The following is a 14,515-nucleotide window of genomic DNA, read 5'->3' on the forward strand; positions in this document are numbered from 1 at the left end:
TAAGGGTAATATCTTTGGTCAGCTTGCCATGAAGTGATTATTAAGTTTGGTAAACTACCCTTCTTTAAGAATAGACTAGTCCGACAGATAACCAATCTATCTGTCTGTAGGGCTATCTTCTCTGAAGGGAGAAGTATACCTAAACTAATAATGACTTTGCCATTCAGCTAACAAGCAAGCTAACCAAAGATTCTACCTTTACCTACACACTCAATGCATTCTGCTGTAAAGAATAATTTCATGGCAAATATGAAATATTTCCACCAACAAACCTCCAGTTGCTGCTACAGCTCCCTCAAAGAATCCTTTGGTCCTTGTAAGTAATGGCCAATTACTTTCCTGTTGATTTATGGGTACTGGAGGTTGTGATAACATGGCATTGGGGAACAGATCAGGAACACGTTCATTTTCTCCAAATTGTTCCTTTAACTGTTCAGCTTCTTCATTCAGACCGTGAGTAGCTGCTGTGACATAAGCCAGAGATTCTACAAGAAACCAAAATGATAACTATACAACTATTGACACACAGGAACCAGTTTCCTGAAACTCTATACATATACAGGTGATTAATTCTTCTTCATGGACTAAACCTAGCTGATATACAGTTGATTAATTCTTTTTCATGGATTAAACCAGGCTAATATACAGGTGATTAATTCTTTTTCATGGATTAAACCTAGCTAATATACAGGTGATTAATTCTTTTTCATGGACTAAACCTAGCTAATATACAGGTGATTAATTCTTTTTCATGGATTAAACCTGGCTAATATACAGGTGATTAATTCTTTTTCATGGACTAAACCTAGCTAATATACAGGTGATTAATTCTTTTTCATGGACTAAACCTAGCTAATATACAGGTGATTAATTCTTTTTCATGGACTAAACCTAGCTAATATACAGGTGATTAATTCTTTTTCATGGACTAAAGAAAAATGGTATTTTTGTGGATATTTTATTTCGTTGTTTTACAAAATTCAACAACCAAATCTAATCAAAAATTCTTAAGTCATACATTTAAGGTTGTACCCAACACTTGCACTAAAATTAATTTGGCTCGTTTAATTTTCATAAAATTTTGTCAAAGTACTTACTTTGACCCTAACAAAAATATAAAAATTTCAAAAATTTTTAACCAACCGTTTTGTCAGAAAAATTACACTGGTTATATAGCAGCTTGACAAACACCAATTTTGATCATTGAGAAGCTTAATATTCCTTTTACAACACAACATAATTAAAACATTTAGCTGACTTTACAGAGTTATCTCCCTGTAGTGTTAGGTACCACCTTAAATCCCTGTACACACAAAATTCCAGAAAATTGATGAATCCACAATAATTAAAGTTTTATAATTTTTCAGGTTGAATACGGAATAGTTGATTCTTAGTTTTAATCCAGAATAAGGCTAAGTGACCTAACTTTGAGTGAGTAAGTGAAAATGTATTGGTACTTAATGGTCAACTTAACGTTATAGAGAAAGCTTACTCTGTCCAACATTTTTCAGAATCTTGACTCTCTCAGCAGCGTCCCCCAAGAACAAAGCATTCTGGAAATGGCTACTGGTGTCCTTTCTGATCTCAGCTAAAAAAAGAAAAAGAAAATTGATGACCAAAAATATTCCAAAACAATTCAGGGCTCACACTTCTTCAGAATTATAGGGAGAAGTGACTTCTCTTTTTGAAACTGATAGGGAGAAGTGGTGAGATTTGAAAGAGAAGTGCTCATTCGCGCGGTGCGCTACAATGTTTGGATTTTACAATAGTATAAAGGGCCATATGTAAATAATGTTCTTTTTTATATTGTTCAATTCATATCTGAGTAAAAAAAATACAATTAAAGTAACATTTGAAATTAAAAGTTGTTTAAAGTTTTACTAAGGTTCTTGTGAGAAACTTATTCCAACTAAATATCTAGCACTAAAAAAAAAAATTATTTTAAAAAATGTAAAGAAATTATAATATATCATTATTACAATTTAATTAAAAATTATCATGTGTATGAAATTCAGTGTTTCTCATAAAAAAATATAAAAGTTATTAAGCTGGGCCATAATATATTGAAATTAGTATAATAGTCTCAGAGTTAAGCAACTTTAATCAATAGTTTGAAACAATCCATAAAAAATAAAGGGAATTATATACACCAATCAATTAGATGTAACCAAAAGTCTCTTAATGTGTGTGGAATGCGTAATTTTTCCCTTTGGGATCAATATTCTTCTGTCAGCTGTCCGTCCGTGCGTCCGTAGTAATTATTGTTAAAGTACAGATTTCGGTCATAGCTGGTCCGGTTCAGATCCGTAGTTTAGAAATCGGTCAATGGCGGACGAATGCAAGAACATTTACAAAAATAAACGATGTTTGACAAGTTATTTGAAAAGGAACATGACGTTTTTAATGCAATAAATGGATTAAACATTTACTGGAGGCAACTTTTATCACGTTTAAATGAAGTAACAAACTTATTTTGCCGCCGAAATTTAGGTTGATGTACGTTTTCGAGTAACAAGCACCGGAACTTGCGAAAATGCATGAAGTGATAAAAAGGTGTATTTTTATCAAATAACCTGCTACACACTGCGAAGACAATGCTTCAACCTCTTTTCTAAAGATAATGAATCGTTTATGTCTGAATTTCTTTAATTATCAATAAAAAATTGATGTTTCATCAACTTGGTAAAAATTGAAAATGTCCGATGACGGAAGCGACTGAAAGCGAGTATCGTCAAGAACAGGGCGACTTGATTTCGCTTTTCGGGGTCGGGGAAAGCGAAGTGACGGTCGGGAAGGCGACTTCTTTGCCCAAGTCGCCTGGTAGCGTGAGCCCTGACAATTTCATTGTATTATATTTTTTACATAGGAAGGCATAATTTGACATTTAACAATGTATAACATTAAATTTTCAGACAAAATATACGATTGTGTAAACTGTAAATTATATACATTTATTTTCTAAATAATATTACTTAAAATAAAAGGTGTTTTGCGTCAAATATTAAAATCCCTAGCTAGGCCAATCCATAAACCCTCAAAATTAATATTTGCAGCTTCTCCGCTAAGCAAGCTACATTTAATAGATTCGAGTAAAGTCTGGGCAGCTCACAGTCAGAATAATATGTCTAAGTATCTAACATTTAAATAAACAATAAATTCATCCAATTATGTCTAGGATTTCTATATTATTCAATATATACGAATACACCAAAAACGCATGTTTAATCTATTGGGGGTCTTTACTTACCAATTTTCATCATTTTCCTTAGTTTTTCCAGATTTCCAGTGAGTAGATATAAGAAAGACAATTTATCAAAGTTCTTTGTTCTCTGATAAGCCATTTCTACAACTTGATGATTTCCCTGTAATAAAGCAGCCTCTCCTAATTTCTCCCAACATGATGGATCATCCAAGGCTCTTGCAGCTTCTAAAGCAATCTGTAAAGGATATGTTAATAATAAATTCAAATCCTATCTATTATTTGGTTCATTTCCAAAAACTTTTGACAATGCATTTGTATTTAAAATTCTCATTGATATTGTAATCCTTTCATTAAAATTATAAAAAAATATATGTAATGGTTAAATAAAACAGAATAGAGAATGGAAACAGGGAGTGTGTTAAACACTCTAACAACCTAACCAAAGAGCAGAAAACAACCCAGGGTCACCAATTGGTCTTCAATGCAACAAGAAAATCTTGCACCCAGAGCAGACTATAGCTGGCTCCTAAACATTAATGTACACTATTTCAGCAAAACCTACCTCTATATTTCCACATTCCAACGCCAGACCAAATCTTGTCTTCTCATCTTTAACAAAGTGTAAAGCTACTTCTGGATAGCCTTTCTTTTGTAAGTAAGAGATTATACTCTGTCCTACCAATTTAGCTGACCTCACCATATGTAAAACCTAGAAATGAAAATTACTATTTATTTCAAAATCGAACAAATAAACAGATAAATCTTCATACTGCAAAGTATAAAATTTCCTAGTTTTATGAAACTTTTTTGCATTAACCACTTTATATTTTACAGACAGAAAATTTGATCTTAAAATTACACATGTGTATATCTTTTTCAATTACCATAAAAAAAAAAATCAGGAAACATGAGAAAAAAATTAAACATCTATAGATGCTTCTAAGATATAGAAGTAACCATGACATGGGTACGTTCCTGAAATCTGCCTATATTTTTACAAATAAAACATTGAATTATACCTCTTCATATTTTCTGTTCACCAATGCAAGTTTGAATTTAAATTCAGTAGGATCAATGCTGAGAACCCTTGGTCTGGCCTCTCTGTCAAGGCAATACACACTATTTCCTTTAATCCTGGTTATGTAGATTGGTAAATCTAGAGTTCTAATAATTCCATGGTCCCTGCAGAAAAAGATTGCACAATTCAAGTATATTTTTTATGTTTACGGAAATTCATCTTTTTTTTAGTGTTTTACATTAGTGTTTGTAAATTTATAGAATCAGTTTTAATAATTTCATTTCCAGAAAAAAATAATTATCGCTTCATTAATTTCAGTGATATTGATTTATAATCTTCTATAAAACATGTAAATTTAAAGTTTGGTAAGATGATTAGAAAATGTCGGACGTTCAGGCCAATTTTCATAAACAAATTGGGACAATTTAAAAAAAAGTTACCACAATTAAAAGCGGATATTTTTACAGTTCCAATTAGTATTTGACATTCCTTTAAAAATTACAAATCATTAATTAACTTTTTTTTTTAAAGTGTCTTCATAATTTATGCTAGCAAAATTCTATTAAGTTTGACCTTCAACTAGCTGATGTGTGTTGTAAAGGTTTTATGAAATATCAGTCAAGCTGTTCAAAAGATGTACAACTTAAAGAAGATTTTAACCACAATGCAAAGTTTCAACCTCAGTCAGGCTGTTTAAAAGATGTATAAATTAAAGAAGACTATAACCACATACAAAGTTTCATCAATACCAATCAAGCTGTTTAAAAAGATGTTTGCTACTCTGTTAAAAAATAACAAGCTTTTTTAAAGACTATTATGAATTGATAGTATATTAATAAAGAAACTGAAAAAGTAGAAAAAAATGGAGGGTCCGTGTGCTCGTTTTCGAGATATAAGCCATTGAAAATTTGGCGGGAAATAATTTTCTCTAGATTTTTCATATATTTAACATTGGGACCTTATTTGTTTCAAAAACTATGAAAAAATAACAAGAATTTTATAAAATTTTGAAATATGGCTTTTTAAACTTTATGTCATAAAATTATGAAAAAAAAAGTAGGGGTTAGTGGGCAAATTTTTTTAATGACAATACATGGATAAAACCAGAGGATTCCGAAAATCTGGCAAAAAATAAAAAAATGGAGAAGCAAACATCCTTAAAAGATGTATCAATTCAGGAAGATTAAAAAATTCATCAACCTCACTCAAGCTGTTTAAAAGCAATATTTACCCATTGGTGAGAGCATATTTGATATGATTACTGGTTGTGTATACAAACACACCACTTTCATCCCAAGCTCCACTCTTAACTCTGATGTTCTCATGGATGGTACACAGATTCTCCAACTTTCTATTACACACAGATATCACTGAAAAAACAATTGTATACAAATTTTATATACTTAAACAGAAAGACTTTGACTTGTATATGTCATGCCCCTTAGTATTTTTGGTAATTATGTAGTTAACTACTGTCATAATTGATATGTATACAATTATTAATGAACAGCATATTTAAATGTCTTACTTTATAATAGTGCAACCTGTAATCTCAATGTTGTATTTTGATTTATTGATTGCTTTCTTGATGTTTAATGCCACTTTCAGAACTATAAGGTATTTCATGGCAGTTGATTTTTTATTGGTGGAGGAAGCCGTTCTTATTATATTTTGATTGAAAAAAATGTGGGTACAACATGCAAACTATGTTGTATATGAAACTTTTTTTGTTTACTTTGGTTTTCATCAGGACACTCTTTTTTAATTACTTTCTACAATTTGTCGGAGTCCATTGATAGTAAAAAATGTATTATTCTTTATATCTTTACAATAATCAAGTCAAAACTTTTTTAAACAGTTTAACATTTTTGATTAAAAAAATTTAATTTAATATCTTACCATGTTTGCTAAGAAGAGCCACAAATGACATATCAGCTGACCATACAACATATTTCACTTTAGAAATCTTCACAGAGGCTAATGATCTGAAAATTAAAAAAAATTCAATCATTATTCTAATAGCTGACAGGGGTGGATCCTGGACTTTTTAAAAAGGGTGAAGTAATTTGAAATAAAGGGCTGCGCTTTAGCGCATGATACGCCCGTTGCTCTTTTAACTTGTCTTTTATGCTTTAAATGTATTGTCCCAAAATTGGAAAATCCCCCCTTTTTTAAGCATAAAAATTCATAACACGGAAATGTAAAATCTGAAATTTATAAAAGTTGAAAGCGAGCTTACATCAATAGATATAAACAATTCACCAAAGTTTCATGGACATTGGTGAAAGCCTTTCTGAGTTATTGTCCGAAGTGTTAAAAATCCCCCTTTTTTTATGAATAAAGCCCCATAAATCCAAAACTTAAAATCTGAAATTAATAAAAATTGAAAGGGAGCTTACATCAATAGATATAAACAATTCACCAAAGTTTCATGGACATTGGTGAAAGCCTTTTTGAGTTATTGTCCGAAGTGTTAAAAATCCCCCTTTTTTTATGAATAAAGCCCCATAAATCCAAAACTTAAAATCTGAAATTAATAAAAATTGAAAGGGAGCTTATATCAATAGATATAAACAATTCACCAAAGTTTCATGGACATTGGTGAAAGCCTTTATGAGTTATTGTCCGAAGTGTTAAAAATCCCCCTTTATTTATGAATAAAGCCCCATAAATCCAAAACTTAAAATCTGAAATTAATAAAAATTGAAAGCGAGCTTACATCAATAGATATAAACAATTCACCAAAGTTTCATGGACATTGGTGAAAGCCTTTTTGAGTTATTGTCCGAAGTGTTAAAAATCCCCCTTTTTTTTATGAATAAAGCCCCATAAATCCAAAACTTAAAATCTGAAATTAAAAAAAAACGAAAGGGAGCTTACATCAATAGATATAAACAATTCACCAAAGTTTCATGGACATTGGTGAAAGCCTTTTTGAGTTATTGTCCGAAGTGTTGAAAATCCCCCCTTTTTTATGAATAAAGCCCCATAAATCCAAAACTTAAAATCTGAAATTAAAAAAAAAACGAAAGGGAGCTTACGTCAAAAGATATAAACAATTCACCAAAGTTTCATGGACATTGGTGAAAGCCTTTTTGAGTTATTGTCCGAAGTGTTGAAAATCCCCCCTTTTTTATGAATAAAGCCCCATAAATCCAAAACTTAAAATCTGAAATTAAAAAAAAACGAAAGGGAGCTTACGTCAATAGATATAAACAATTCACCAAAGTTTTTTGGAAATTGGTGAAAGTGTTTTTGAGTTATTGTCCGAAGTGTGGACGACGGACACACGGACAGACGGACGGACGGACGGACAGACGGACGGACGGACAGACAGACAACAGTATACCATAATACGTCCCGTCCCGGGCGTATAAAAATTGTTTGGTTTATGTGAGCAAAGCAAGGCCAATTTTTATTTTAGTGATTTCATACAATGATATATCATTCAATCAAAGGAGGTGGGATTCCTGCTACACCACTTGAGTTATTTTATTATTGCTGAAATAAATTTACTGGAGGTTGCCAATTCTAAAAATCCTTTGTTTAGTTACTGTTCTCATCAAGCTTTTAAAAACACTATCAACAGATGTCAACTTTAAATAATAGGCATGCAAGTTCAATTACAAAGTGGATGAGATTAAAGTATTTATTCCTAAATACAATCATAAATATATATATTGAATATATTAGTTATATTTTTATATAGCGGATGTTGTCAAGTGTTCTTGAGCTCTGGACATGAGGCTAAGCAATTGGTGCTGTAGTGAATCAAAGGTGTGAGTTCCAATCCCGTTGAGGGACAAAAATATGTCAGCATAAAAATCTAATTCTAACACTGTTTGGTGTAATTTTCAGACTTATATCAATATATGTATACATACCTTTTCTGTTGAACATCAAACAATGTGACACCATCAGCATCCTTCAATAACAAACATCCAGTGCCAGCATAGAATATATCTTCACAGTTAGGGGCAGGAACTTTCTTTGTAACCTCATTCTTTAGATTCTTGATAACAATCTGGAAAATAAACACAAAGTTAACTAATCATTTTATTTCAAGTTACATGGTCAAAATTTAGAACTTTTAATTACTATTCAAAAGTAAATCCATGAAGTATGGTTTTTATCTCATAGTTAAAGGAGTAACTGTTGCTTGTAATTGCTTATATCCACTTATTTGAACTATGATTGGCAGTTTTTTCATTGGCAATCATGCCACATCTAACTATTTTTAGCAATATTTGTAAAATCTGAATAACATTGTTCATTAACCCTTTCCTTCATAATGACGCCTTTTGACGCCTGTGTAGAACCTCATTTGAAAAGATTTGACTACGAAGTGACTGCATCAGAGTTAATATAATTTGTATCCCATACGAAAAGGATGTTCATAAGAATATCTCACTTAAATCTATTTGATGAAATATTTGTTTTTTGAATGCATTAATACTTTAAGGTGGCTCGGCCCTTTAACAGTGCGCATATTTTAACGCATGTTTCTTACGACGAGTGCCTTGGGAACGGACGCTTTTAGGGGTCTTCTCAAAAATAGCTTTGACGACCTTGGAACGCGGGCGTGTATGAAAGCACCCTTGACGATGTAAACAAATGATGCAAAACGTTCTTCAAAACAGGAAATATGTTCGATCAGAAATTCAGAGTGCTTTCTTCATTTTTCGCATAAAAGTTAAAAAGGACAGAAATATACATGAATATAACATTAAAAAAAAAGAATATATAAATACTGACAAAGTCACATGTATGACGTCGACGGTATTTGGTGCCGTTTCGCTCCCAAAACGCATTCTCATCTTACACGGTCGCCTCTTGGGTCCGTTCGTACCATATTTTAAATTCACTTATATACCGGTTGAATTAAATGATGTCTTGGAGATTTATTTTTGAAAATGTTTTGCCAATGACGCAATGATTAACTGTAAACAAATGATAGCGATGTAAACAACTTCATGTCATCGTACAGCTTTCAAAAACAGGTAAACTTGTGACCCGTATCAGAGACATATGTGTGTATATATGTCTCTGCCCGTATAGTATGCTTTAAAAGCATCGGGGCGGGTTTATTTTCAAGCTATAATCCGTTTGACGTTTTATAACAGTTTGTTTCTGTCATAAATCAATTCAAAACTTGAAATATCTTTATTTCCAAGTATTTTTTGGAGTTTATTCGCCGAGTATGCGATATATTTTTCCACTGCAAAATTTTGATAATTATAGTTAAATATTTTTTATTTTCCCCAAAACAAATTTGAACATGCCAATTTTCTAACAGACTTAATACTTGACAGGCACACCTAACATTTTAATTTAAAGATGTGTTAACCTGCACGAAAATCATTTGAAATTTTTTCTCGTATCACAATTCCATGATTTCCGGTGTCCTATAGCCATTCTTCCCCCATGCCAATTTTCCGGGGGAAAAAACTGGATCGATCCAATTATTCCCCCCGGAAAAATTGGCATGATTCAACTTTTCCCCCTCAGTGTTATGGGAGGAAAACCAGGATCAAGCCAATTTTCCCCCCTAATAGCACGAGAAGCTAATGTTTCCCCCTTGAATTATAAGTTATAACGTCGCCGACGTCAGTTCCAAATTTTTATCTAAAAAGAAAATAGCATCATTTTTTTAAAATTATTTTAGCGGTACGAAACCTTCATTGCATTAATATACAATCCAGCCTTGGACATCACACCATTAGAAAAAATGTTAAATATCAGTTGCAATTGTCTTCACTAAAAATGTTGGTATGGTGTACTCTCGGTTACTGAAAGCTATTTCAAAACCAATTACAACTAATAACAATCATGTTCTCCAAGACTGGTTGTTGTTTAATAATGAAATGACTACTAACGATTTGTTTTGTATTAAAATGCATACATACTGGTGGACACATAGACAGACCGATGAAAATGTAGACAGACTAGTGGACCAAAGACAGACTTGTGGAAACATACCAAGACTGTTGAGAATGTAGACAGACCATTAATATGAAGACTGATGAATATAAAAACAAACTAGTTGACACATAGAGATGAAGATGTATAGACAGACTTGTGTTAATGTAAATTGACAAAAAATATTTGTCAGCGTAAAAATATAATTCAAACTCTTGGGTTTAATTTACAGAATTGTATAAATATAGTGAAATCTATACTATGGGGGAAAGATTGACTTTGGTGGAAGTGACTATATGTATACGTATTGCCAAATTTCCGCGGGGGAAGAATGGCAATGATCCAAAATTTCCCAGGGGGAATGTTTTCTATTTTTATGATACTTTTCTTCTATTACTTATTTTACTGAATTGTTATTTTGTTGATTTGCAATTTTCTGTTGTATCTATCAATATGTCAACCGAGTTCATATAAAAAAAAAAGAAATATCAGCATTAAAACTAAAATAATTGAATCAGAGCACTGAGTGTTATTAAAATAGACTAATGAATCCAGCAACTTATTTCTCTAAAATGATTATTTGGTTTCCTGTAGAAATAAAACGACACTTCAATAATTTTCTGTTTTCCGCTGTTTCATGAAGATGAAAATTGATCAATCGGGGCGGATCCAGCCATTTTAAAAGGGGGTTCCCAACCCAGGACAAAAAGAGGGTGTTCCAACTATATTTCCCCATTCTATCGTCCAAAAAAGGGGAGTTCCAATCCCCGGAACCCTCCCCCTGGATCCACCACTGTCAAACGTAACCAGGACTGGCCTAGTATTCCGACCTTATATATCGATCTTTGATATAATTCCTCAATACTGCATGATTTGCGGAGAACCGCAAAATTTTTGGTTTCACCATGTCGGGATTTTGCTAGTACATACACCCGCAGCGTGCCGGACAGTCTCAAACACTACTAAAGACTTTATATATAAATAAATCTATACTACTACTAAGTTCAGGAAAAATTTGGATTGTAATTTAAAAACTACTTCCAGTACACAGGAACGCTATATAAGCCGGTGATGTTGGCAAACTTTAACTTCTATCTTAATTTTTGACATGGTTTTTTTAAAGTAAGCTGATAAGGAAAGTTCTTGATTTAAAAAAAAAATATAGTTGAGTGATGTCATTGCGGCAAAAAATGTGAAAGACTATTTTGTTTGTGAACACTGATTTGATCTTACCGTGGCAAAGAAATGCATAACTAATCATCGATCTATGCGTGATGATAAAAGGAGATAATGTTTTTTTATTTATAATATTGAATTTTAAATTTGAACTTTGGTGGATAGTTGTTTCATTGTCAATCATACCACATCTGCTTATTTTAATATCGTATGGTTAACATAGAAATATGACTAATCTGACAGATGATCCCTTGATTATACAGGGTGTTCAAACAGCTGGATGTATACATACGAAGCCTCGTAGGGTAAAAAGGGGGAATTTTGCCTATACATGCACCAAGCATAATTGTCCATTCATTTTCTTATGGCAGTCCATATATCTAGCTCCTCTTACTTTGCATAACTTTCATAATTGATACTTACATGTATCTGCATGTTCTCATCCGTATTATGCTTGAAATATTTGCCATTGATCATTCAGTATGCAAATTAAATTTTCATTATGTGCAATCGTATAAAAAAAGTAATTTCTGGGACTTTTATTTGTTTGACTATGTGGTATATCAGTTAATAGTAATTGTTGAAGTCCGTACGGGGACATTATTGTTATCTTCTATGTTAATTGGTCTCTGGTGAAGAGTTGCCTCATAAACAATGATACCCCATCTTCCTATTTTTATACCCTATGCAACGAAGTGGCGCAGGGTATAACGTTTTTGACCCGTCCATCCGTTCATCAGTCAGTCTATCCAGTGGCAGATCCAGAAATTTTCATAAGTGGGGGCCCACTGACTGACCTAAGAGTGGGCCCGCTCCAGTCACGCTTCAATGATTCCCTATATAAGCAACCAAATTTTTTCCCAAAAAGGGGGGGGGGGCGTCCCCCCCCTTAAATCCGCCTATGCTATCAGTCTTGTCATCACAACTCCTCTCAAACCGACCAACAAAATTTCATGAAACCTGTTTAGATAATAAGGACATACTATGCAGATGTGCATATCGACAGGAATTTACGAGTCAAATTTTTTCTAGGAGTTATGCCCCATTGAACTTATTTGCTTCAATATACTACTGCATGTTTGTCCTTGCAACTCCTCTCAAACCGCACAATAGAATTTTATGAAACCTTTTTAGATAAGGACATACTAGTCTATTTAGATGTACACATTTTTTTTTCTAGGAGTAAGGGTGCTTTGAACTTATTTGCTTCAATAACAGTTTGTCATTGCAAATCCTCTCAAACCGCACAACAGACTTTCATGAAACCTTTTTAGATAATAAGGACATACTATGTAGATGTGCATATCGACAGAAAATTATCATGATTCAACTTTTGTTTCTTATACCATTTTTTTTCTTAGTTATTTTATTTCTCCAGTGGCAATGTGGGGAATGACTGCCAAAGCAGAGCCTGCTTCAGTTATTCACAATATAATCAACCAATAAGCCTGCACCCTATGTCGGAATCTGTAACAATCATCCCATCAACCAAATATTTTGAAACATATTTAGAATTCAAGAAACAGACAAGTCCATGAAAATGAGGTTAAGTTCAGATAAACCCTGCAAGACAGACATATTTGTTTTTCATTCATTATTTTTTACATAAATCACCCATTAGTTTTCTCATTTGAAATGTTTTAAATTGTTCATTTGTCATTTCGAGGCCTTTAAAACCAACTATGCAGAATAGGTTTTACTCATTGTTGAAGTCCATATGGTGACCTACATGTATAGTTATTTCTGTGTTATTTGGTCTCTTGTGTCTCATTTACAATCATATCACATCCTCTTATTTGATATTTTAATTTGTTATAATACATTTAATAATCATTTCATACACCAAATATACATGAAGATGACCTATTTATTTCACAATATAGCATATTAAAAGCGGACTTACTGCTGACCAATGAACCATACAAGTGATTATGTGGTCAATTACAATTGCCAGACAGAATTGTAAATTATTGCACGCAAATAGTTCATCTACTACATGTACCTTTTAGTATTTATTATTTTTGAGTATATGTCCGACATGTTGACTACGGACAGTCAATGGTATACCATAATATGTCCTGAAAACGGGCGTAAAAAAAGCCTCAACTAAATCAAATTTTTGAAAAGTGATTGATTTTATTCCTCTAATATCTATGAGATCAAATTTATAAAACATTTATTAATATAATTAATTTCAATGTACTAGTATACACGTAAGAATTGTTGCCATTTATACATCATGTACATGTACAATTATTAGCTCATCAGCTCTATATTTTCATTATTTTTATTCTCCTTCACTGTTTTTTTTTTTTATAAGACTCATATATATGATCTGTATTCATCACTGGGACAGGTAGCAATATATATTGGTGAAGTAGGTCCTTTTGATTGGATTTTTTTAAAGGATTTTGACAGCACTAAACCATATACATGTAGTTCCAATTTATAGTTGATCTTAGCTCCTTAAGTGGATTGTGGCCACACATATTGCATATATAGTACATGTAGAATGTTGTTCTTAAGTTTCAGCACTTTACGAATAGTTTCCGGTTGCAAGACTAGAATATGATACTGGCTTCTCATGAAATTCTGTCAGTACTTTGCCAATAGTTTCCAAGTAAAGTTGAACATTCCAAGATCACTCCTTCCATTTGCAATGTACATGTACAAATGTACTTGCAGCCTGAAATTAAATATCAGAGTAATTCTGTCAGAAAATCAACAATTATTGACATTCAAAAGCATATAGATTTAGACTAGTTCATAATGGGGAATGTGTCCATGGGACACAGACGAGCAGCCGCTTGCATATATAGAATGAAAAGAGTGACACCACCCAAATTTGTACTTGATCTGAGTGTTGTTGTAGTCAGCATTGCATATAAGTTTCAGAACATTTGGATGAAGCAAACTTGTGTTAAAGAAAGGACCAAAAATTCAGCATTTTTTTTTATTTGTAAAGGGGCATAACTCTAGAACAGTAAAAGCGACCCCACCAAAAATTCAAACTTCATGTTTGTTTGTTTGTAGTATCATATATATGCATTAATTGTGTATTACAGAAAATAATGAAAATGAGACACAAAAAAATATAACCAAAAAATAAACCTGTGATAATATTGCTTCTTTTGGTACCAGGATGCTTTAAATCAATCCAAAATATTTTTTTTGAAAAAATGTAGTTTTAAATACAATAT

The 14,515-nt window shown here is 32.3% G+C and overlaps 1 protein-coding gene across 2 annotated transcripts in view; it reads right to left on the reverse strand.

Moving 5' to 3' along the window:
• The window catches only part of LOC143062957 (coatomer subunit alpha-like), a 36,943-nt gene that overhangs the window by 6,764 nt on the left and 15,664 nt on the right, over nt 1–14,515 (reverse strand). For both annotated transcript variants that reach the window (XM_076234817.1, XM_076234816.1), the window contains 8 exons: nt 8,105–8,244; nt 6,120–6,205; nt 5,452–5,590; nt 4,222–4,384; nt 3,765–3,911; nt 3,248–3,437; nt 1,493–1,588; nt 273–485 (listed from right to left, as the gene is read on the reverse strand). In XM_076234817.1, the coding sequence (XP_076090932.1) occupies nt 273–485; nt 1,493–1,588; nt 3,248–3,437; nt 3,765–3,911; nt 4,222–4,384; nt 5,452–5,590; nt 6,120–6,205; nt 8,105–8,244 (1,174 nt within the window). The remainder of the gene's footprint in view (nt 1–272; nt 486–1,492; nt 1,589–3,247; nt 3,438–3,764; nt 3,912–4,221; nt 4,385–5,451; nt 5,591–6,119; nt 6,206–8,104; nt 8,245–14,515) is intronic.

This window comes from Mytilus galloprovincialis, chromosome 2 (genome assembly GCF_965363235.1).
Source record: "Mytilus galloprovincialis chromosome 2, xbMytGall1.hap1.1, whole genome shotgun sequence".
Classification (NCBI taxonomy): domain Eukaryota; kingdom Metazoa; phylum Mollusca; class Bivalvia; order Mytilida; family Mytilidae; genus Mytilus; species Mytilus galloprovincialis.